A 23989-nucleotide genomic window follows, 5' to 3' on the forward strand; every position below is an offset into this window, starting at 1 on the left:
AGGTGTTTCCTTTCACCTCACAGCGAGGAGGTGCGTGATTGATCTGAACTCCGTGGCATCAACAGATGCTCCTTGGCACCTCCCCACTCCTAAGGAGTAAACGTTAATGAGTAAACAATTACTAAGTGGTTATGTGGCTGCAGTGGTAGCCCCCAAGTGGCTTCCTGTGTCCGGGGCTACCGCACCCCTGCCACTGAGGTATCCCATCAGGTATGCACCATGCTGTGTGCTCAGAGAAGCTTAGCTCACTGGTCTGGGCAGACCCTGTGCTGCCGGAACTGCCCCCACCCCCTCAGGCAAAGCAAGTGAGACCTGCAGGTTCCCAAACACGGTGTCCAATTACCCTGTGCTCTTTTTTTTCCTTTTGAATATTGTACTTTGATCTGAAACAGGTGGTGTGAAGCCAGAGAGACATGTTAACAGCTCTCTCCAGAAAAGTGTGCACAGCCCATCTGTTGGTTCCTTGTAGGAAAAAAGTGACAAGGAGGGAAAATCCCTGCCACCAACAGTAGGTTCATCAGAGATCACAGCACTGACAGATCTTGGAGTTTAGTTGTACACATGGAAAAATTCAGTGAAAGTGTTTACTCTACTGTGACTCATCCACCTTTGCACCGAGCCTCTCTCCAGTCTCAAGCATTTATGGAGCAATCAACGTGTGCCCCAAACTGTGCTAGGGGCTGAGCGGGGAGAAAGGAAGTAAGGGCTTCTGCTAGCGGGTTGTTTCCAGTCCAATGAGGGAAGATAGAGTAACTGGACAACTGCAAGGCAGTGTGACAAGTGCCGTGACAGGCATGCACATGGGGACTGTGGAAGCCCAGAGGAGAACCAACTGAGTCTAGGGGTCATGGAAGGCATCCAACAGAGGTGAGGCTGGGCTGAGTTTCAAAGAGAAAATAAGGGGTAGCCACGTGAAGAAGTAGGGGATGGCTTTCTAGGCACATGGACCAGCAGAGGTGAGGGAGAGCAGGTTGAGTGTTGTTTGCAGTGGCTGGAGGAAAAGGTGTCAGTTGAAAATGGGCATGAAGAGGTAGAGAGAAGGACCTGGCTGATGTGGCTCAGTGGACTGAGTGCCAGTCTGAGAACCAAAAGGTCCCCAGATTGATTTTTGGTCAGGGCACATGCCTGGGTTGCAGGCCAGGTCCCCCCGTTGTGGGCATGCAAGAGGTGACCAATTAATGATCTTGTTTCTCTCCCTCTTTCTCCCTCCCTGCCCCTCTCTCTAAAAAATAAATAAATAAAGTCTTTTTAAAAAAAGAGGTGGAGAGCCCCCAAAGGCTCATAAGCTAAGCTAAGGCATCCCAGCCTGACACTCAAGAAAATGAAGCACTGTGTTTGCATTTTTGAACAGTCCTCTGGTGACATCGAGGGGGATGAAAAGGAAACAAAGCAAAAATAGGCTTGGGGGAGGCGGAAGCCTTCCACCATTCACCAAGATGGGCCAGTAGTGCCTCACCCCCCAACCACCAAGTTATGACAACCAAAACACACCCCACAATTCCCTAATCCTCTAGGGGGCAGTAGCACTCCCATTGAGATCCAGTGAACCCCATCAAAATAAATCAGAAGGTAAAAACAAAGTTGCGGAATTCTTAGTCTGTTGCTAGGTTCAAGTTTTGACATTATTAAATGATGGGCAAGGCAACCGGCAATGTAAGCAATTTCAAGTTTGAAATGTGTCATAAGGGTATTGTCTATTTTGTTTGTTGATACCCCTGTCTCATTTCATAAAGGCGTTTAACACTGTTCAGTTAATCATCAAGATTGACTCATCTTTGTATCCCGTCTCAGTCCCACTGGAGCTTCCTACTACCTTGCAAGGAAATGAACTAGCTTTCAATGTTGGCTCCATCCCTTATCAATCAACTCAAGGACAGGCGTGTTGGAGCCTGGGGCCTGACAGGGGCACCTACACCTGTTTGCTCCGGACTCACCAGACTCACTGACATGACCCACGACGTGACCAGTGCCATGGCGCCTGACTGTCTTTCCTTTGGAAGTTGCTGTGATCCTCTGTGCCCGTCCCTCCTCTTTTCCTGATGTTGCTGCTTTGTACCTGCAAATTCCTCTGGCAGCCATAAAAATGCTCATTTTGAGAGGGCAGGCAAAGCCAGCTTCTCTGCTCTGCCTGGCCTGGTCATCTGTCTCCCCAGCTCAGCTGTCTGTGCATATGGCCACTGGAAGCACATGGGGGGTTCGCCAGGCCTCCATTATGCTAAAACACTCGATCATCAGGGGCACTGACTCTGCAGCCTCGGCGATCTGTCTTGGCCATCAGGGGGACACAGTCTGATACAGAGAAAGAACACTGGTTCAGAGACAGATGACCTTAGTTCAGATCCTGATGCCACCTCGTGCCAGCTGTGTGACCCTGTATGAGGCATCTGTCCTCTCTGAGGGCCACTTTGCTCGTCCCCAAATTGGAGCTAATGCCCACCTTACAGGGATTCTGTGGAATGTAAAGGACCTAATGCTGTAGCTGGTACATTGTAAGCATTTAATAAGTGGAAATTGTTATTGTTACTGTAAAAAGTGTCACTTACACTCCTTTTTAAAAATGACTGTGTCGTATCACAGTAACATATGTGAGTATGCGCCTTGGATGTTTGCAGCGCCCAACCAGTACTGCTATGAGGTGCTCCTGAACAGACAATAGCCTATATATGTAATCTCTAAAATTGGCATAGTAATAATTCAGAAATGTATGACAATACTGATAGCTTATTTATTGCATGTCTGTTACATTCAAGCAAGCTATTAAGTACATATTTATAGGTTCTGATTAAAATCATAGTAATTGCTAACATTTACTAAATGTTCACTCTTTGTCGAGTGGAAGACTTCGCACCTTAAATTTATGAACTCAACCTTTAAACCATCCAAATGAGGCAGGAGGTATTTTATGCCCATTTCGCAGAAACGGACATAGAGCCCTAGAGAGCCCCCTAAGCCCTTCCCAAATTCCATGGATAAGAAGTGGCAGTCTGAACTTTCACCTTGGCCTCTAAAACTCCAACATTCCCATTGTTATTCACTTTGCCCACAGCTCTGAGGCTGGGAAAGAAGATGTTATAACCGGGCTTCCCACGAAAGCGCCCCAGCAGTGGAGAAGGCCCTGGGTCTAGCAAAAGCGGGAGGCAAGATCCAAAGCCAGATGTGCCTGGTTTCTCGCCCTCTGCCCCTTCCACTGAGGCGCACCGGCTGTGGAGGCCGTGCGATGTCAGAAACCCTCGTCTACTGCAGCAGTATTATTGTCCCTGCCCGCACACCTGCCTGGCTTGCTCCCTCACTACAGTCTAGCTTCGGCTTGCGAGTCGTCTCCTTGAAAGAGGTTTCCCATGACCCCTGCTCTGGAAGGCAGGTCCCATGAGAACGGGCCTTCTGTCATATTCATCCTTGCATCCCCAGGCCCTAGCACACAGCCTGACACTCAGGAGTTTGCTCAGTACCTTTTTGCCCACCACCTGCCTCTATGAATTACTCTTTCCCAGGATGCCTGACTCTTCTTTTTCACCTTCCAGGTTACGTTGCAATGGGCGCCGTCCTCCCATCCTTCTGGGGCCAGCAGCCCCTCGTCCAACAGCAGATTGCCATGGGTGCTCAGCCACCAGTCGCTCAGGTGATGCCGGGGGCTCAGCCCATCGCATGGGGCCAGCCGGGTCTCTTCCCTGCCACTCAGCAGCCCTGGCCAACCGTGGCCGGGCAGTTTCCGCCCGCCGCCTTCATGCCCACACAAACTGTTATGCCTTTGCCAGCCGCCATGTTCCAAGGTCCCCTTACCCCCCTTGCAACCGTCCCAGCCACGGGTGACTCCACCAGGTCAAGTCCACAGACCGACAAGCCCAGGCAGAAAATGGGGAAAGAGATGTTTAAGGATTTCCAGATGGCCCAGCCTCCACCGGTGCCCTCCCGCAAATCCGACCAACCCTCCCTCACCTGTACCTCAGAGGCCTTCTCCAGTTACTTCAACAAAGTCGGGGTGGCACAGGATACAGATGACTGTGATGACTTTGACATCTCCCAGTTGAATTTGACCCCTGTGACTTCTACCACGCCATCAACCAACTCACGTGAGTGCCCTTCATAAACCCAGTGAGACTGGTGCCCTCTTTCCAGGGTCGGAGAGCCCATGATACTAACATTCAACAGGGCCCTTTGTGGATGGTACTCTTACTGCTGGTAATAATAGCTACCAATTACTAGGTGCCAGTTATAACTCACCTGTCTCCCCAGTGCTTTATGTTTATTATTTTTATACTCATAATAGTGTTTATGACAAGTTTTCTTGGACCTGTTACAGGTAATGAAAGTGAGAGCCAAAGGCAAGAGAACAGACAAAGTGGTAGAATTGATACAAGCCTGCTGTTTTCCCACCATGTCACTCTGCCTCTTCGGTTTTTGTTCCTTTGCCTATTCATTCATTCATCCATCCATTCATTCACTTATATCCCAGCTATGGCAGAGATGTTTGTATGGCTCATTGAAATAAAAATGAATGTTGTATGTGAATGGAAAAAGATTTAGGAACAAGGGTAAGAAATTAGAAAATTAAGGTGAGAAGAAAACTCAGAAGCAACCATAAGGCCTCCTGCAGCCGGTAGAGCCGAGGCGAGATTCTGACCCGAGCGTAGGCCCGTCGGAAGGAAGAACGGTGGCGGAGCAGGAAGCTGCGGACTGGGGGCCTGGACGGCAGCTTTATGACTTACTCGTTTTGTGCCTGCGTGCAAGTCGTTTTACCTCTATGGGCCTCCACCTCCTCATCTGTCTTAGGCTCAGGGTTATGGACAAGATTCAGTGACACACACACACTAAAACCTTACACACCTCACAGAGTTTGAGGTGGTTCTCTTGTCACTGCTATTGCGTATTGAGTGGTTCTGTGCAGCGTTCTGGCCCAGCGCTGTGATCTGGGCTCCTCCACCACAAGCCGTGTCGTTGGGCAAGTGTGTGACTTGTCTTGCCCTCAGCTGGGTCATGGGTGAAGGAAGCAGCGTGCCCTGTTCCAGTTCTGATACTCGGTGGCTCTACCCCAGCTCACCTCTCTACTGCCAACATCTGGAAAACCAGAGCGGTGCAGCCAGTGAGAATCCGGGCACACTGGAACCCACATGTGCTTGGCCGACGCCGTTCGGGGAGGGCGTCTGGTGATCCAGCCCGTGCCCTGGCAACTGGTGAGGGGAGAGGAAAGGCTCACGGAACACCAGGTCTGGCGTTTTCATTGCTGTCACGATGACACGGGTCACTGGTTGGCCAGGAATTGTCAAAAACAAAACAAAAAACACCCTAGTGTTAACACAATTAGATAGTGTCTCCCACTCAGGGCAGATGCTCTGCAGAGGGGCCTCTCTAGGGATGCCACGCAGGGTTTCAGTGACAAATAGCGAGTAAAAAGACTCAACGCTGCAGACACAATGGTCGTGCGTCAGTAAGCAGGCACCTTTTGAAAATAAATACTTCTCTCTCAGTGCACCAGCTACAAAGAGAAGAGGGAAGTTTAAGTTCTTCGAGGGCAGGGACCGGGTCATAATCACACCTGTTCTTCTCGGACTGCTAGCACAGTCTCTAGAACACGGGAGGCATTTGGGGAAAGGTCGCAGAGAATGAAACAAACAAGACAGAGGTCACGCGTTTACTGCCGTGTTTTTGGAGCAGGGTTTTGCAGTGTAGGCGCTACTGGTGTTTGGGGCCGGATGATTATTTGTTCGGGAGGCTGACTTGTGCATTGTAGGACTTTTAGCAGCATCTCTGGCCTCTGCCCACTGGATGCCAGGGGTATACATCTGCCCCCTAGTCGTGATCCAAATGCCCCCTGGGAGTGGAACAGCTGCGGACTGAGAATCGCTGTTTTAGACTTAGAGGTATTCCATAAAACCTTCTAAAGGTTAGAACACTGGCGTAAATACACTCCTAGTTATGCTCCCTATTGATTTCATTTAAGGAGTATGAACAGTATGCCTCTCAGACTGGGCCGCTCAGCTGGGGTTCTTAGCCTTTAGTAAGCAATAATCCACATCAAACACCATTCAGAATTGAATTATAGTAACAATTATTGAATGCCCACCACTTATCAGGGTGTTTCCCTGTCGCTTATCTCACTTCAATCTTCTCTGACTAGTTTGCTGCATAATCATCTCAGGACACAAAACAGACTTCCTTCTAAATTAGAGAAAAACACCATGTTTTTCTTTTAAAGAAAATGCTTGAAACCGACCTTCCTGTCCTCTTCTCCATCAGCATCATCTTTCAGATGTTTTAAATGGAGGGCCTATTAGACCCAAAGTAAACCCTAAGTAGGAAAGCTCAGTGGGACAGACAGCGTCCGTCAGACAGTGCTGAATCCCAGCGGTCCCGTTCCGCAGCTGCGTTAACCCTGAGAAAGTCACTTCCCCTCTCTGAAGTGTCCTCGTCAGAAGAAACGACTAAAAACAACGGCGGTGTTTATCTCAGAGAGCATAATGAGTACACGGTGCCCACCACAGTGCCTGGCTCGCTGCACACAGTGAGCTGCCTGGTTATTCTAAATGTAGGGAGCTTCTTCAAGGCAAAAGGGACTCCCCAGGTTTTACATTCACTCACTCACCGTCTGATAAGCAGCCAGGTTTTGGAAATTCTGCGAAGTTATTACAGGGAAGCCGTATCCTTGGTGTTTGAAATTCAGCTGCTAACTCAAGCCACCCTACCCCTCCCTTGGGTCTCGGGCAGTGACTGGTATTCTCAGTGGCAAATTAGGACTTTTTGAGGGAAGAGTGGTTTGGAATGGCACATTTGCTATAATAAACCTCTGGCACAAGTGAGAGGAAAATGTGGGACGCTCAGGAGAGGAAATGCACGATCTTACAGAACGAGGAACACGGTGCCAGCTGTGGGGCTGTCCTCGGGTGCAGGCATTGCTCAGGTCGCTGAGACACTCTGTTTAGCATGTGTTTATCGGACACCTACTATGTGTCAGGCTGGGAAGCCCGGCTCTCCTGGTTGCCGACTCTGTGGCCCGGCGCAACCGAGCAACCTCCACTTGCCTCATCTGTGTAATCACCATACGGCTACTCCAAGGAGGCCTTATGAGGGTTACAGATGTTACCTGTTTAATTCCTGACAGTGTCTGATACAGAGAAGGCAGTCAATGTGTATTATCGTCCTCTGATTGACTTATTCTTATGGAATTAATTGTATGATGTTAAGAAATAGAGAAGGAAAATTTTTGAAAAGTCTGGTTCTCAACGTGAGTGTGCAGAAAAGTGGAGTTTCTGACTCAGCAGGTGTGGAGTGGGGTCCAAACACTGGCACTTCTAGCAGGTGCCCAGGCATGGCTAATAACAGTAATTCAGGAACCATCCCTTGAGAATCACTGACCATTTCATCCACGTGGGCCAGCGGCTTCCCGTCTGCCAAGAATGTGAGCGGACAAGATAAATATGTACAGAAGAGTGAACTGTTCTGCCAGTTTGACTCGCGATAGAAAGAGGAGTCCTATGATTTGACTCAAGTATAAGCTGACCCCTGAGGTCTCTGTGGGGCGCGGGAAGCCGTGGCCAGACCCTGACGATGCGTCCTGTCTTTGCCGGTCTCTGTGCAGCTCCGACCCCGGCCCCTCGACAGAGCTCTCCGTCCAAATCATCTGCATCGCACGCCAGTGACCCTACCCCAGACGACATCTTCGAAGAGGGCTTTGAAAGCCCCAGCAAGAGCGAAGAGCAAGAAGCTGTAAGTGGCGGGTGTATTCTTTCCGGTTTTGTTTTCCTTAAAGTTAAAATCTCTGTATTTGCCATAGAAAATGCATGAGGAAACTTACTTACATAGGAAAGAACGCTGGCTCAGGCACTTAAGTGCTTAAAGGGTCCCTAAGGGGCTTTCTTTTCTGTTCCAACGAGCAGTGAAAAACAACGCCTGTTTATTAAGTTGTTCTTACAAGGTCTGGCGTTGGTGGGTGTGGCGTCCTCTGACTGAAAGTTGCTGCCTCCATTAAAATAACCGATTATTTGTGTGCATGAAAGTGTGCGCTGCTGTCTTGTATTTCTGGTTGTTGAAAAGAAAAAAAAAGTGTTATCTTCTTGTGTTCTAGCCTGATGGATCACAGGCCTCATCCAACAGTGATCCATTTGGGGAGCCCAGTGGGGAGCCCAGTGCTGATAATATAAGTCCACAGGCCGGTAGCTAGATAGCGCAGGTCTGGGTAGGTATCTGTCCTTTTATCTCCTCATCCCTAAGCTATTCGCTTTCCCTTTAGCTTGCTTTCACTTCGAAATTTACATCCCTGGTGTTTGTGTCATCTTTCCTTGCCTGAACATACCTCTCGTGTTTGCACAATCTCTGCTTGCCTGGTGTCTGTCTGTCATCTTATTTTCCCTCATGGATGCATGACCTTTGACATATATTGGGGGTCGGGGGAGGGACGAGTGGGGAATGGCCATGTTATTTTATTAATGATATGTTCTCAGTGAGTGGTGATGATCGAATGAGGCACAGTCAATACTACTTCATGTGGATTCAGTGTCTGAAAGCATCAGTTTTGAGATGGACATGTTCTGCACCCCCCCCCCGATCAATTTTCAGTGAGACGGGGTTCAGATGCTTTACTCTTTTAAGCAGAGTGTCGCTGCTTTCGTCTACACTGCACAGATCTGAAGAGGTCACCAACCAAACACACAGAGAAGCCAGAGTAAGAAGCAAAAATAAGTAGTGCTCGACATAAGATTGACAGCGTGGAAGGTCGCAGCAGCCCATGTTGCCTAGCCGAACGAGGCTCCTGCCCCATTTCCAATGTGAAAGGGGAATTCAAAGCCCAAAGACATGTACCATTTGCTTCTGAGGCGCCGCCGTTTGCACCTGTGCTACGGCACGTGGCTTGCCACCCACCCACTTTAGATTCCATCAGCAGCTACTTCCAGAGAAGTGTACTTACATTTCCTACAAGTGGCTTTGGGCACTCAAATTTCAATACATCTGATTTGATCAAAAGAAAGAGTTGCTGATGAAGCGAACCTTGTCAGGAGACAGGAGTACACCGCGTTGCCCAGACATGATTTCTAAGGTCACTCCTTGTCAAATGTGTTCAATTTTCAGATCCTTTCCTCATTTTCCATGGACGTGCAAGGCTGGACCCACAGAGCGTCCTCCTTGTTCAGTCCCGAGCAGCGGGGTCAGACCATTCACGTGGTGGATGGCGCTCACTCTTCACAGGGGGATTCTGAGGCTACCTCACTGGCAGTTCATGTGGAAGTTATTCTGATGGTTATTGAAAGCTAAAACAGTGTTCTGGAGCAAATACAATAAAAGTAAAAAAGCAATTAAGATTAAAAAAAGAAAGAAAAAAGGAAGTGCATTTTGTTAGCAGATTTCATAACCAAAGAACTTAGTATGCTGTATACTTTGCAGCATCATATCAGTACAGCAGCACGTAACAGCACGTGGTGCCCGTCTGAAGTGTTAGTCTGGCCGAGCTCTTTGGGGAGCTGCTGAATTAAAGGCGCAGTCAATGTTCCAGGAAAGAGAAAAGTTGAGGATCCTGGGGGGACTCCTTTGGGAAGAACCCCCAGGAGGTTCTCTACCCCTCGCATATGTTTTATTTCACATGCTTCATCTTGCCTTAAAATGTTTGATGAATGAACTACAGGCAGCAAGAGCCATTCATCAGGATAGCAGCAAACATCATCCTAAAATTGAAGTTCTTCTAGAAAACAAAGATGACTTACACCATGTGCAGATCAATGTATCAAATCCTCATATTTATGAACCTGCTCAGCTTGAGACAGTCATTCAAGCTGAACTGTTCCGTGGGGCTGTAGCCTGTTCCGTGTCTGCTGCTCCATCCAGAACCCCACGCCATGGCTGCATTGTAAGTGGATGTAGCATGGTATCGTGAGAAGAGCTCAGGATTTGGAACTTGAGTTCAAATTCTAGCTCAGCAGCTACTTAATAGTGGGAAATCTTGGGCAAGGACCATAATTTCTCTTGAGTCTTGGTTTCTTCTTCTGCTAGAAAGGGATTATAGTGTCTGTTATGTTAACTGAGGGAGCAGAATTTGAGCCTCGGGCATAGAGGTGAACACTCCCAGCTGAGCCTAAAACTCGGCTGTGAAACGTCTGTTCCACAGTAAGGCTCTCTGAGTTGAGATGATGGCTCCACCACTTACGAGCTGTGTGGCCCGGAGGAGATTTTGTAATAAATCTCTAACTTATTTTGAAAAATAAGGAAAAAATCATGCTTCTTCATGGGGTTATTGTTGGGACTGGATGAGGTGATGTATGTGGAGCTCTTGGCGCCGCATCTGACACACAGTGAGCACAGGTAGGTGTTAGCTGCCACCCCTGCCACCACCACCACCGCCACTGGCGTCGTATGTGCTCTGTAGTGTCCCCACTGCCTTGGGTTATATACATACAGTAGGACTTAAGTTTGATACATTCTACCGTAAGGACCTAGGCCATTGGCTGGGAGATTTTGCTTTGTGCTTTCTATCTTCAGATCATTAATTTGTGATACACCTCAAAATAGCTTTGAAGTGGGGAAGAAAAGAAGGATCCACTTCTTGGTTCTCTGACTGGTGCTGTCCCGTAATCAGAATGACCCTAGTTAGGGCCTTATGGGCCCCTTTTCACCTCCAAAACAATGAATAGTCTTGGATTTACATGTAAATCATAATAAGTAGCTCCCGGGTCTCAAGGAAGGCTGGACTGTAATCTTCGATGACGTGCTTTTCTCCCTTTGAAATCAAGCTTAGCCTGGCCATTTCACAATTGCAAGCCAGGAGGCTGAGGCTAGCCTTGCACAGGTAGCCCCTGGACGCCCGCAGGGGGGTCCGAATGAGCCTTTCCAGACGCCCCATCAACAGCAGAGAGGCTACATTTGACCTTCCTGCCTCCCTCCCATTCACGCACCCAACCAACTGGAAGGGACTAAGATGGCAAGTCCCCAGTGCCCTTCCAGGCACGCAGAGGGATGACGAGCAGGACATGACATGTCCGTGGTTTTAATTTCCCCTGTGCCAAGAGTCCTGCCTTTCTTATCGCCCTTACAACCCATTACCTCCAGCTGTTTGTTTATTAGAAATACCTGCACAGTTCTGAGGAGGCCGGGGTGACATCTGCTGATGAGGTAAAGCCGCCGTGGTAAGAGGAAGCCAACGGACTCAGCCCTCGACAGTGGGAGCTGCAGGGCTGGTCTCAGACAGCATTCCTGTTTTAGCCATAAAGGGAAAAATATCTTCAATTATTTTATTTTCCCCCTGCCCTCCCGCCTGGGAAAATCCCATGTCTTTGAAAGACTGGGTCAACAGGGGCGAAAAAGAACCAAAATAATATTATAATGGCTGGTGTGGGAATGGCAGGTAATTTGTACTTCACTGCTGTGTTGCTGGACCAATTTTAGGGGCAAAATGTTAGCTTTTGAGGAGATGAAAGAAAAATGAAAACATTTATTTGGTTTAATGGCTAAGTAAATAAACTGCCTATCAGACTCCCCAGCTGTCAAGTCAGAGTAGCATCTGTAACAATAGGGCATTGTTTGGTCTGTCCGCTTGCTAACAATAGACACCACCATAATAACAAGTAGCTGTCATTTTTTTAATACTGATCTTCATAGTGAGAACCCCAAGATATATAAAATATTACCTGATGGATTTCTAGTGTTCGAGGGAAAAGAAAGCTGAACTTCAGATGCTCTGGGAGGAAGAATCTTACACACAAACAGGCGCGCGCCGCCCCCCTCCCCCCCAAAAAAAAGAAGAAAAAAGAAAGAAAAGCACACAGAGTTCGGGGGACTTGGGTCTGAGTTCTGGTTCCAAAACACATGACCCTCGGCAAACCTGTAGCCCCTCTAAGCCCTGGCCCCCTCATGCAGATACACAGGGATAATTAGACCAGCTCCCTCCCAAGGCAGTCTCAGAATCACAGGGTATCATGAATGTGGAAGTGCTTCGTAAGCTTTGAAAGTAAAATACATATGTTCAGGATTATTATTACTCTTCTGTTTTTTAAATAGAACCAAAAGATAGAATCTTAGAGCGAAAAGCAGTGAGAACAGAAACGTATCTGTCCACTTCATGGGCACGGCACTCAGAGGGAAGTCCAGCCCAAGCTGTTGGAAAGGTTCGGGCAGGGGATATGCAGGGTCTAGCTGAGGGCAGGGTGGGCCAGGCTCTGGGGCTGGGCTTCGAGCCTAGAGATACTTAAAAGATGAAATCGGGGGGGGGGGGGGGGGGGGGGGGAGCCAAGACTGAAGGCGGATGGGAAGGAGGGGACATACCTAGGATTGCCCTCCGGTTCCTGATGTCATGCTCCAGGTGGCCCCAGTCACCATGCTGTGGAGCACACAGCAATAGGCCTGAGCAGAAAGAAGGCAAGTTCACTCTGAGAACAGTGGAACCTGAGGTAGGCATGAGACGGCCAAGTGGAGATGCCAGTAGGCTGCTGGCTATGAGACCCCAGAGGTCAAAAAAGAAAACCGAACACCATGATTTTAAGGAGTAGTGGGCACGACTAGAATACACTGATAATTTAGATCAGAGGCTGGCAAACTCTCTCTAAATATTTATATTTTCCAGGCCGTACGATCTCTGTCACAACTGGTTTGCTCCACTGTCGAGGCAGAAAAGCAGCAAAGTGTGGCCAAGTTCCGTAGTAATTTACATACAAAAAACAGGCAGCTGCCAATACTGGCCAAAAGGCTGACCTCTGACCTCTGACTTGGATCTATCTCGCTCACTGCTTCTAAAGTCACTCTGCAGGGTAATTACAGTGCCTTTCATTTACTACCACTAAGAAAATGTATTTTAAAGTTAGTAGCGTGTTTATAGCACTTTTATAAACATCACCTAAATCAATCCTCAGAGGAACACCGTTCACTATTTTTATTTTTCCCATTTCACAAATATGGTAGAAAGGTAGAAAGGTAGAAAGGTTAGTGACCCACTAAAATCAAAAGATTCTCATGTAACGGGGCTGGGGTCTAAATCTAGACCCAGGTTAAGTAGCTCAAGAGCACACAGACAGGACCAGGACGCCTGGGTCTGAGCAGCTTCCCTTGGGCTTAATCACTGTGTGACCCAAGGCAGGTGGCTTCACTTCTGGTTTTTGGTCTTCTGTAAAACAGTGCCCACAGGCCCTTCCAGCTGTGACATTCTAGAACCTTCTGAAGTTCCAAAGGTCACCCAGTTAGAAGATGGAAGACCCAATCTTCAAACAAGATCTTTCAACAGCACTCTTTCCTCAGGATGTCCTTATTCCCAGCTAATGAATGATAGAACCAAAATCCCTTGAACACACTGACTTCATTAGGGTTTCTGGAGACCATTGGCCTGAGATCTAGGACCCACCTCTCACAGCAAGGGGCTTACTCTGGACAGGTTCTCCTGCTGATGGCAGAGAATTGGTGTCAACAACTTCATCGTCTTCATCTGCTGTGTGACAAGGTCAGAATAGATGATGTGCGTGTACAAAGCAGATACCTTGTGTCCATCATTATTACTGATGGGAAGATGCAAAATTGATCAGAACATGTGCAGTTCCCCAAGTGGCTTTCACACCCCCAGACCCCAGAAGTGGGTGCATTTGGTAGCAGCATTAATCTCTGAGGTATCATCGTTAGACACATCCTGTTTTAAAGACTTCTTCCCTGAAGGACAAACTTTTCAGAATGAAGGCAGCTACAAAGGTCTAGGCTTTTTCCCTTCCCTTTGCATAAATAGGAAGACTCCCACCACTTGTGAAAATTCATTTGCAGATGCAATATCTGAGGCCCAGGAGAAATGCTTGCTGAAGCTCATACAGGTAGTTAGTTTGCCGGGATCTTTCTGGCTCTAAAATCTGTGCATTTTTCATGACTCTATTTATGAACTTTAAGTTATTTCAGTCTCCTTTGCATTCCCTGGCGACCACCACCCTCTTCCATTTGCAAGTCCAGGAAATGTCAAACCCCATGGAGCTAGCCTCCAGCGCTGGGACTAGAAGAGACGAGACAGGAGGCATTGCCTTAGCAGGACAGCGCTGAGCTTTAGCTTGCCCCCCAGTTCCAGTCCGAGCCCTGGCTTGGCTCAGTGCTGACCTCTCAGCCTGGGCTCACTCAGCAAGTACATGGCATGGTATCTGTCAACCTCATGTGCAAGACCCCCTTTCTCAGCATGCTGTGTCTTCGCTCCATGGCAATTTGGGGGGGCATACCTACGCTATATATAGCCAAGCTTTCTAGAAATAAACACAATAAAAGTTAAATGTTTGCAAAGTAATAAGCACAATTTAGGTGTCTTTCAAAAGGGTCTCGTTATAATGCGGGATAATCTTGGCCCTGTACTATAAGCCAAAGATCTAGGCTAGGTGGGGAGTGAGGAAGCCAGCCCGGAAATGGGATGCAGACCTGGGCTGCCCCGCCGGCTCTGCACCACTTCCCCTGGACTGTGGGAGCAACAGCACTCACATTCGGGGCTTTGGTTTCTTCCTGCAGAATAGGAACTGTCAGGCTGAGGGCCTTTCTTGCTTTGACATTCTACAAAAGGCAACACGGGGTAGTGGAGAGGACAGTGGGCTGGCTATGTTTACATGAAACTCTAGAAAGCGTTTCTCGAAAGCAACAAATCTAATGGGGAGGGTGGAAAGCAGATCAGTGGCTGTAGCATCAAGTGACAGGGCGACCGAGGAGGGATGTGTTTAGGATGAGGGGTTCTCCTGTAGCCTGTCGTGGTGGGGAAGGCCCACGGGTGTATACATTTGTCAGTGTCATCAAACTGCACACTTAACGCGGAAACATTTCATTGTGTGCAAACCCTAACTCAACGGAATTGATTTAAACATCAGAATGGGTAACTTCATAGAGATGGGAAGTAGATTAGAGCTTACTAGTAAGGACTTGAAAATAAAGGAGAGAGGGAGTTCCTGCCAAATGGCTACGATAAAGGAATTTTAAAGATAGTGGGGATGGTTGTACAACATTGTGAACGTCATTCATGCCATTAAGTTGTATACTGACTGATTATAATGGAAAATTCTATGCCAAATATATTTTACCACAATTTTTAAAAGCTTTGAAAAAATAACAACCCTGGTTATATTCCAGACCTTCCCTGTGCTGACCGAGTGAGTTTGGGCAGGTCACCAAGCTCTGGGGAGCCATGCTGCTTCTCTGTCAATGGAGATAGCATTGCCCAGGGTACAGCCTCCATGCGACGCCCGAGTGAGACCATGTATGTAATACAGGAAAGCCCTTTATAGCCTGCAGATGTTTCTGTCAAAATAAGCTATTATTAGTCTGTGATTCTGCTTGGCTGCTGTACGCGAGCACATAATTCATACTTCAAGTGTTCAGCACATGTGTCCCTTATCCATGGGGCTTGGCAGACAGACTCCTTCGACGAGCCCCACATTCCTTCTGCAGTTTCCCCGAGCTGACCCATGGGCATGATTAGGTTCTACAGCCGAGCCCAGTTGTAGCGGCACTTACGTGCTGTGAAGGAGAAGCCACCTACAGGCGATTTGTAAGCCTAGGATCATCCTCTGGAGAGGAGGGATAAAGCCACGTGCCCAGACATGAGGGACCTAACCGCCCCAGAGTACCTCCTCGGGGCCAGGCCCTGTGCTAGGCAATCAATGTGTGTTTTGTCCTGTGAGGCTCCCTGCACAGCTGACAGAGAGGATTCCTAGCTTCATTTTACAGATAAGGAGACTGGCTCTCAGAGCAGAGAAGGAGCCTTCACAGAACCCCACGGTTACTACGTGGGTTAACAGTGAGCAAGAGAACAGCAGCCTGACAGCCAGCAGTCCGCAGCCCTCACAGCTAGACTTCGGTGTCCAGTTGAATATGAACTGGTTCACTGAACATCAGTGTCGGACAAGGCCACCCAGTGACCATGATGGCTCAAAACAAATCAAAACCACTCGGTAGACATGGCCCAGCACAGGCAAAACAGGAGCACTGCCCACATTACAAAAATGACGAAGCACTCTTCTCTCCTGCCTTTAATTTTGCTCTACTCTTTCTGCCCTCAAGATAAGATTTGTTAAAATAATCATACTCCCGCTTCCTGAGGACTTCCCCCTGACGTTCTTGACCCTCCCCAAATTGTCTAACATACGCCCAGTGCGGTAATAAGCCCTTCCCAACGCCCTGCTATGCAGGTGCCCTTGCTCCCCTCACTGGACTGAGTAATAAGCCCAACGTGTTCAACTGCCAGTGTGTCCCTGGTGGACTCTGGCTGCAGGAGATTGGCAGACTTCAATCTGTGTCCTTTCGTTTTACACCACGCCTCCCAGCAAACAGGGTTTTCAACTTAACTCAAAGGTTGGGGGTTGATTTTGTTTTCATTTGCACTGTATGCTTTTCCATCTACTTGGTTGTCCTCTAGAAATGAAGGTATTAATGTGTCAAGCACAGGTAGGCTTAAAGTTCATGAGTATTTGGCAACTCTCAATAGGAGAAGAATCATGCATTCACTCACTCACATCTTCATGCCTCCTGCTGTTCTCAGGTGCACCTCCCGGGCTCCAGGCTCTCACTCGGCATTTGGGTTACTCATGTGAAACGTGCGGTGGAGCTACTGTGTAGAACGTGCGTGGCAAACACAAGGCCCGAGGGCCGAATCTGGCCCTCTACCTTGTTTCATCCGGCCCAGCACCTTGTTTCAACCCAGCAGCAGTGCCAAGCTCTCACTTAACTGTTAAGGACTAGTTACATGTATACAGTCCTAAAATTACATTCGGCCCTGTGAAGGCAACCTCAAGACTGATGTGGCCCCTGGTGAAAATGAGTTTGACACCCCTGGTGTAGACAGTACTAGGGGATAACATAATGGCAGTGTAGACAGAGGTCTGCACAGGGCACTACAGAGTCCAGGAAGCCATTATACTAGGGCTGGTTCTGAGAGTATGAACTTCCAGGTGTAGGACAAAGAGAGACCCCAAAGGCAGAAGTTATGTCAGAGCCGAGTCTCAGAGATCAGAAAGCCTGTCTTGTCAGGTAGACCAGAAGTACCACACAGAAGCGGGGGCATAGGAGAGAGAGGAGGTTGATGAGTCTGGTGGGCAGGTAAAGCTGTATTAGAAAGGCCTCTTGTGCCACCCTGAGGGGTTTGCATTATCCTTGAGGTTATAAGGAGTCAGGAGGGTCGTTCCAGGCAGCGCACTGGCATGGCCAAATTCATTTCAGAAAGAGGAATATTGAGAAAAAAAAAAACCTTTTTAAAAAGCCTGATACACCTGACCTGAAAGTTGACTTTTGATCCTTGGACTAGAAGGGGCATTTGTTAGGTCTAATGGACTGTCAGACTAATGGGTCTCATGTGCCCAGGTAAGGAGTTGTGACCTTACCCTGTGGGTACAGGGGAGCCTTTGAAGGAGTTGAAGAAAGACAGAAGTGTGGTCAAGTCTGCCCAGAGAAAACAAACAAACAAACAAAAACGCCCAGTGTGCTGTGTCAGTGTGTGATCCCAGTTAGATGTGTTAGAATATCAAAAATAGCCTCAGGACCTCGTCACCACCTTGCCAGAAGTCAGGTCAGAAATTCCTGGATCAGAGGATATCCAAGCTCCCCTCCAGCTCTGACAGTCTACATTTCAGGAACCAGGAAGGTAAAGCTATCACCACACAGATAGTGCATCACAGTGTCAGACTTTGGGATGATCTGCTGCACGGGGGTTTCCACACCAGCGATCCCCTTCATCAGTGAGGATAATGGAGAGTTGACTGCACTCGTTACTGCTGCTGTGATGGGCATTTGAAGCTAAATTCCGGCGAGCAGGGGATGTGTGAATATTTATCTCAGCTGCAGAAAGTTAATGCAGTGTGGCATTAATTACCCTGTCTGAGCCTGCTGTCTTCTTCTGTTTTTAGGTGTCATTCTCAGTTGAATAAATTAGTTCCAAAATTAGAAGAGAACACATTGCAGGGTGAGATCGAGACAGCCTGACGTCTGAAGGCATCCGAAAAGGAGAGTGGGCGGAGCAAGTCTGCTCAGGGGAGATTCAGCTGCATCCTTGCAGCCCAACACAGGACAAGGAAAATGGCTTTTTCCAGGATTTGTACTTTGTAACTCCACCTTGGCTTCGCCCACCCCATCCCAGAACACAAACACACAGGAAAGTTGCAAGTTAGCCTTACAACAGGCATTTGAAATATTTCAAGGCATTGGTAGAGAATAGATTAGCTGCTTACTAAATCATCTTGCTACCGATTTTGCTAGATTAGATTTTGAGAGAATTAAAGCCAAATCGGAGTACTTTTGAGGACAAAGGGATCAGAACAGCAAAGAACGTACAACCTGCATCATATTCATTTATTCGACAAACCTTTATTGAGCACATACTGTGCTAGGTCCCCATGTACAAGGGCAGAAGGAACTGGCAAGCTGTAACCAGAAGCATGATGTGGAAGAATAGGCTTCCATACTTTCTGTCATTGAACAGCTGGAAGAGGAATTACTTGTTTTCATTATGTTTAAAGGGCAGTGTGCAGTCCATAGGCCGAAAGCAGGAAGGGACAAATAGGTGCTGATGCATTGCAAAATAGGGTGCCTGGAAGGCTAAGTGGGTCTTTCTCCCTGGCAGAATACAAACATGATGAGTTCTAGAAGAGAATATCCTGGATCCTTTTCATGGCGTGGTCACTCAGTAACCTCAGGACTTTGATGAAATAAGAGAGCTCTCTTCTCGGAGCTTCAGATTGCTCATCTGTAAAATGAAGGATCTGGACCAAATTATCTTGTAGTCCATTTCAACTTTACAATAAAGACGAGCCATGTGATGTATTAAATACATGAGAGGCAGCACAATGACCTTGAGATCACACACCTCTCTGGCCTTCAGTTTTTATCAGCAGAATGAGGGTGGAAAGAATAAAAGCTATTACTATGACTCTTAGGCAGATAAAATAAGATATAAGGGAGCTTTATAAACTCCAAAGCACTCCACAACACTGTAGCTTGAAGAGGCGGCCTTTTCTTTCTTTCTTTCTTTCTTTCTTTCTTTCTTTCTTTCTTTCTTTCTTTCTTTTTTTTTTTGTCAGCTGTTGTAACAGACTAGGAAAAGCACTGGCCCCTACTTTTAGGTTTCGTGTCCCAACCTTACTAACCGTGTGACTATGGGCAAATTACTTAACCCCTCTGTGCTTCATTTCTCATTTGCAAAAGAGATAATGCATCTGCTTTCCATGGCCATTGTGATAAGTTAAAAATATCAGTGTGCTAGACACAGTGTGCTAGACCCACAGCAGGGCTCACAGAATGCCATTTTAATCTAATGGTTCAAGAAAATAAGCATATAAAAACATCTATACTCCCATGGCAGGAGGCAGGCTAATATATAAAATATGGCCGAGTTGATATGTCACTATATACGTTTAATTCTGGCACAAACATCTAAGAGTGACAGCATAAAGATCAATTTTAGTGGAAGGGCCTGTGTGTGCTGAAGGCCAGCGTGTTGATCTAATCTGCTTGGCCAGTGCCTCCTAGGCCTTTTTGACACGATGTCCTGACATGCTTGCAACAAGGCCAAATAGCATTCGCCATCTGTGTTTGGGGGGAAAGCTTGCTGTGCCATAGATCGGTGAAAATCCTGTGTGTGTAAGTCTCAGGACAGCCCCATGGGTGCGGGCAAAAGACTGGCCAAAGCTGAAACAGCAGATTGAATGGAAACAAGTCCCAGGAGCTTTCCACTAAGAGCTAAAGACCCAACGGCTGTTTCTCTTGCCGTAAAGTGTGCCCGGCTGTCCCCTCTGCTTGAAGAAACCAATNGCCATTGTGATAAGTTAAAAATATCAGTGTGCTAGACACAGTGTGTTAGACCCACAGCAGGGCTCACAGAATGCCATTTTAATCTAATGGTTAAAGAAAATAAGCATATAAAAACACCTATACTCCCATGGCAGGAGGCAGGCTAATATATAAAATATGGCTGAGTTGAGATGTCACTATATACGTTTAATTCTGGCACAAACATCTAAGAGTGACAGCATAAAGATCAATTTTAGTGGAAGGGCCTGTGTATGCTGAAGGCCAGAATGTTGATCTAATCTGCTTGGCCAGTGCCTCCTAGGCCTTTTTGACACGATGTCCTGACATGCTTGCAACAAGGCCAAATAGCATTCGCCATCTGTGTTTGGGGGGAAAGCTTGCTGTGCCATAGATCGGTGAAAATCCTGTGTGTGTACGTCTCAGGACAGCCCCATGGGTGCGGGCAAAAGACTGGCCAAAGCTGAAACAGCAGATTGAATGGAAACAAGTCCCAGGAGCTTTCCACTAAGAGCTAAAGACCCAACGGCTGTTTCTCTTGCCGTAAAGTGTGCCCGGCTGTCCCCTCTGCTTGAAGAAACCAATAAGTAGGTTGGAAAAGAATTTCAGCCACATCAAGTGGACATTCGTAAAACTGCTGAAAAAATCTCCACTTGACTCACGATGGTTGTTTCCATTCTCTGAAGACCTGTTATTGCTGAACACTGTGCTAGATGCTTTATATGTTATCCCTAATCCTCTTAAGAACCCCGTAAGATAAATAGTATTATTCCCACTTCACATGGGGGAGCTGAGTCTCAGAAAGGATGAGTGTCTTGCCCGTATCCCACAGCTCGTCTGGCTCTCTTTACTGTCCCACACTACTGCCCTAAAGGGGGCAATCAGTCTCACTTGAAAACCAAGGACAAAACTGAGTGAGTAGTTCTTGATGATAAAAAAAAATTGCCAAAATGATATGCACCATGATCAAGTCATCCAAAAATCACCTAAGGTCATCCATCAGCCACTGTCACCTTTCTGTTAATCCCAAACTCTCCTCCCCAAGCTGTCTCAGAACTTCCTGTCTAGAAAAGAGCAGGTCTCACTTTGTCCCTCTATCCATAGGAGCTGGAGCCTCTCTATGCGCAGATCAACAGACCTAAGAAATAGCATCCGCGTGGGCTCGTGGCGGGCGCTTCACGACTGGCATGGAAATCAGCATCGCGACAGGCTCTCTCGTATTCTTTCACCTCACTTCACCCCATGAAGAAATTCACGATTGCCCAATGGAACTCGATTGGAAGAGGGAACTAACAGTTTTTGGCAACCAATGGCAGATATCTATGGCAGCACAAAAACAAAAACACGCACGCGAAAGTGTAACAAAATCATACCCATGTTAAATCACAAATCAAGCGAATGCTTACCTGACCAATATTCTGAGCTCACTTAGTGTGACTTGAAGATGACCCAGAATGCAGAATGATAATTCTCTTTTTATTTCTCCACCTGTTGCCCACTGTAGAGATGTCAATTTGGAGTGACAGGCCTCCGAGAGGTACAACCAGGTTGAGACTGACCTTTTTAGGCAAAGCAAGATGTTCTCGGTGACCGCCGTCTCCTTATTCATAGGCCTCTGGCATATGGTGTTTGTTCATCACTCCACAGGGCCTGGCTGGCCATTTTCGCCCATTCCTTCCCTTGTCATGATTGAAAATTCATGGGTGTACAAATTTTTTGTATTGCTTTTGACTTTTTTAAGATATTGAGGAAGAAATCTAACTGGAAAAAAAGTCTCATATATAATGAATTAACCGGAAATCACAAGACAAGTAAGTGGTTGATTATTCTTTATGATCAAGAACATGGCCAAAACAACCCTTTAGCTATTTCTGCGTCCTGGTGAAGAAAGACAGCTTCCAGTTTGAACCTCCATTTTGTGAGTAGGAGAAGACATCAAATCCCATTGATGAAAAAGATGAGACAATACATGTGGTTTCCTAAGAAGCCCTAAATTCTAAGTACAATAAAATGATATTTTTTATTTTTCCGATCTCTTGCTGCTGTGAGGCTATGCAGTCAAGTGTCTCCTCCACATGCCATTTTCAAAGAAAAAGTCATTTGCCAAATAATTCTGGTAAAATCCTGGTAATGTGGTAAATGTGGTAAAGTCTTAAAAACTGACTTTCTAATGGAACAATGGTGACATGAATATTCAGAATAACAAACTGATTCTGTGATCACAATGGTTCATCTCTATCTCTTTTTGTACATCAGAAAATTCAAATGGGATTTTTATTTTATAACTTGAAAAAAAAAACCTTACCATTAAACTCTTTAAATATTTAAGGGAAATGGCTTTAAGGAGTTCTAATGAAAAAAAAATCGCCAGGTTTTTTTTTGTAAATACAAATGTTAATGAAAATGCTTTTTAATAATGCCATTACACTGTAGAGAAGGTAGCAGATTGAGTGCAGGATGTGACGAACTTGATGGATGGGGCTTGCTTTCCAGACGTTACTCTGGAGCACACAGGAGGAAGCTGGGGTTCAGGGACAGCTGGCAGCAGCAGTCGGCCAATCAGCAGCTAGGGAACAGAAAGGGAGCATGTGACTCCATCATCTAATCTAGCCTTTCCACAAAAGGACCTGCCCCCTGCATCAAACAAGAAAAAGGCAATTCATATTTTGAAGTTCTGTCCTTCAGGTTCTCAACCTCCCTCTGACCTCTACAGTCCCACCCCCCCCCCATAGAAATCACCGGACTGTTTGTACATGAAACAGAAGAATTTAAGCTTCCTTTTTTTACATTTACGAGACAAAAAGTGCAGTGTTCGGTTCATATGTTTAGCACATGATTTTCATAAAGAATCTATATATTTTTGCCCTACAGAGAATTGTTCTACAGGTCAAATGTGTTTTCCTGATGTTCCTATGCAGTTACGGTATGTTGAATTTAGTGGTTTAACACTAAAAAGAAAACTTAAAAGAAGCATGTGATTAATTGGATTTCAGGGTGATTACTATGACTTGGTTTTAAAATTTGAAAATTAGAATTTACATTGATATGATTAACTTAAATAGGCCCGTGTACTTTGGTTCTTCATATCAATAGAAACTAAAATTATTTGGAAAAAGGTATGCTTGCTCACAAAGAGAAAATTGATAAGTCCAAATTTTACATTACTAGGTCACTGGAATTTAACTTTTTTCCAGATAGGGAAACTGACCAGATGTCCATTACAGAATATATGTAAATGTCATGCTAATGCAGAAGGTCTGAAGAACCCAGAAAATAAGAAGGGCCATTTACCTCCCCCTGTAGCTATCACCTGTGTGTCCCCATGCTTTGTCCAGGAACGTGCATACACTGTATGATTAGGTCATCTTTTCACACGAAGGGGGAAATGAGAAAGGTGTGCTAACCATAAGAGTTGTCCCAAAACCAGCTTGATGGTATGCTTTGGGGATTCGATGAGACAGGCAGTTCCCACTAACAAATGGTTGAAATGATGATGTTGTCCGCGACTCTGATTCTAAACAAGTGGTGCTATCTTCTCCCTCACTGTGGCTGTCTTGAGTGTATCTGGCAATATCACACCCTAGTACTGATTCTTGGGGTTGCTTCTGACACGTTCAAAGTGAACTGTGGTGGATGTCGCTCTATCAGGTAAGCCGTGTAGAGCTAATTTCACAGCAGAAGGTGACGACGGCCTGGTGGACTTGACCATTCCTTGAATGTGACTGAAAATGTAACTGGCTCAGAACCTAAAGAAGATGGCTCATGTGATGCATTCGGTGAGGGAACTAGAGGCAAGATTCTAAACTGCCATCCCCGTTACCACTGGCGGAATTCTGATTTTTAACAAGCTCAAAACCACTGTATCGTATGCCAGGAGTACCGTGGAATGTCGGAATGAGAGCTGAGGTGCCCAGACCGAAAGGCCATGGGGAGTCTGCACAGTTCCAGTTAGACTGATAGAAAATACATGTGTACAGCTGTTAATTTCTCATCCTTCACTAGCACTAAATTTGTCACTTTAAATTTTGAAACCAGGGAAACGCCACCTGTCATTCTGTCCCCATACCCCATAGCTCTTAAACCTTTACATGCCGCAGACTTTTTGGGTAATTCGTGCTCCTCCCAGTGTCGGGTGGAACCCATCCGGTCATGTACCGGGCACCTTCTTTTAAAAAAAGTTTACTCTGTGGGTTTGGTTCATTTCAATCTCTGTGTTCTGACACATATTTTTTTAATAAAGATGAGAAAGAGAAAATGACTGTTGCAGTACATTTCTAGACCT

General features: G+C 46.6%; 1 protein-coding gene across 8 annotated transcripts in view; it reads left to right on the top strand.

Annotated features, from left to right (window-relative positions):
- DAB1 (DAB adaptor protein 1) overlaps nt 1–21059 on the top strand; it is a 773228-nt gene extending 752169 nt beyond the window's left edge. For 7 of the 8 annotated variants that reach the window (XM_037043158.1, XM_037043159.1, XM_037043157.1 and 4 more), the window contains 4 exons: nt 3522–4070; nt 7574–7701; nt 8060–8170; nt 20812–21059. In XM_037043158.1, the coding sequence (XP_036899053.1) occupies nt 3522–4070; nt 7574–7701; nt 8060–8155 (773 nt within the window). In that variant the 3' untranslated portion in view covers nt 8156–8170; nt 20812–21059. The remainder of the gene's footprint in view (nt 1–3521; nt 4071–7573; nt 7702–8059; nt 8171–20811) is intronic. The other variant, XM_037043161.1, reaches the window with a different exon arrangement.
- The last annotated feature ends 2930 nt before the right edge of the window (nt 21060–23989 follow it).

Source organism: Sturnira hondurensis, unplaced genomic scaffold (assembly GCF_014824575.4).
Source record: "Sturnira hondurensis isolate 20B ecotype Veracruz unplaced genomic scaffold, ASM1482457v3 Scaffold0004068, whole genome shotgun sequence".
NCBI classification, from domain to species: Eukaryota; Metazoa; Chordata; class Mammalia; order Chiroptera; family Phyllostomidae; genus Sturnira; species Sturnira hondurensis.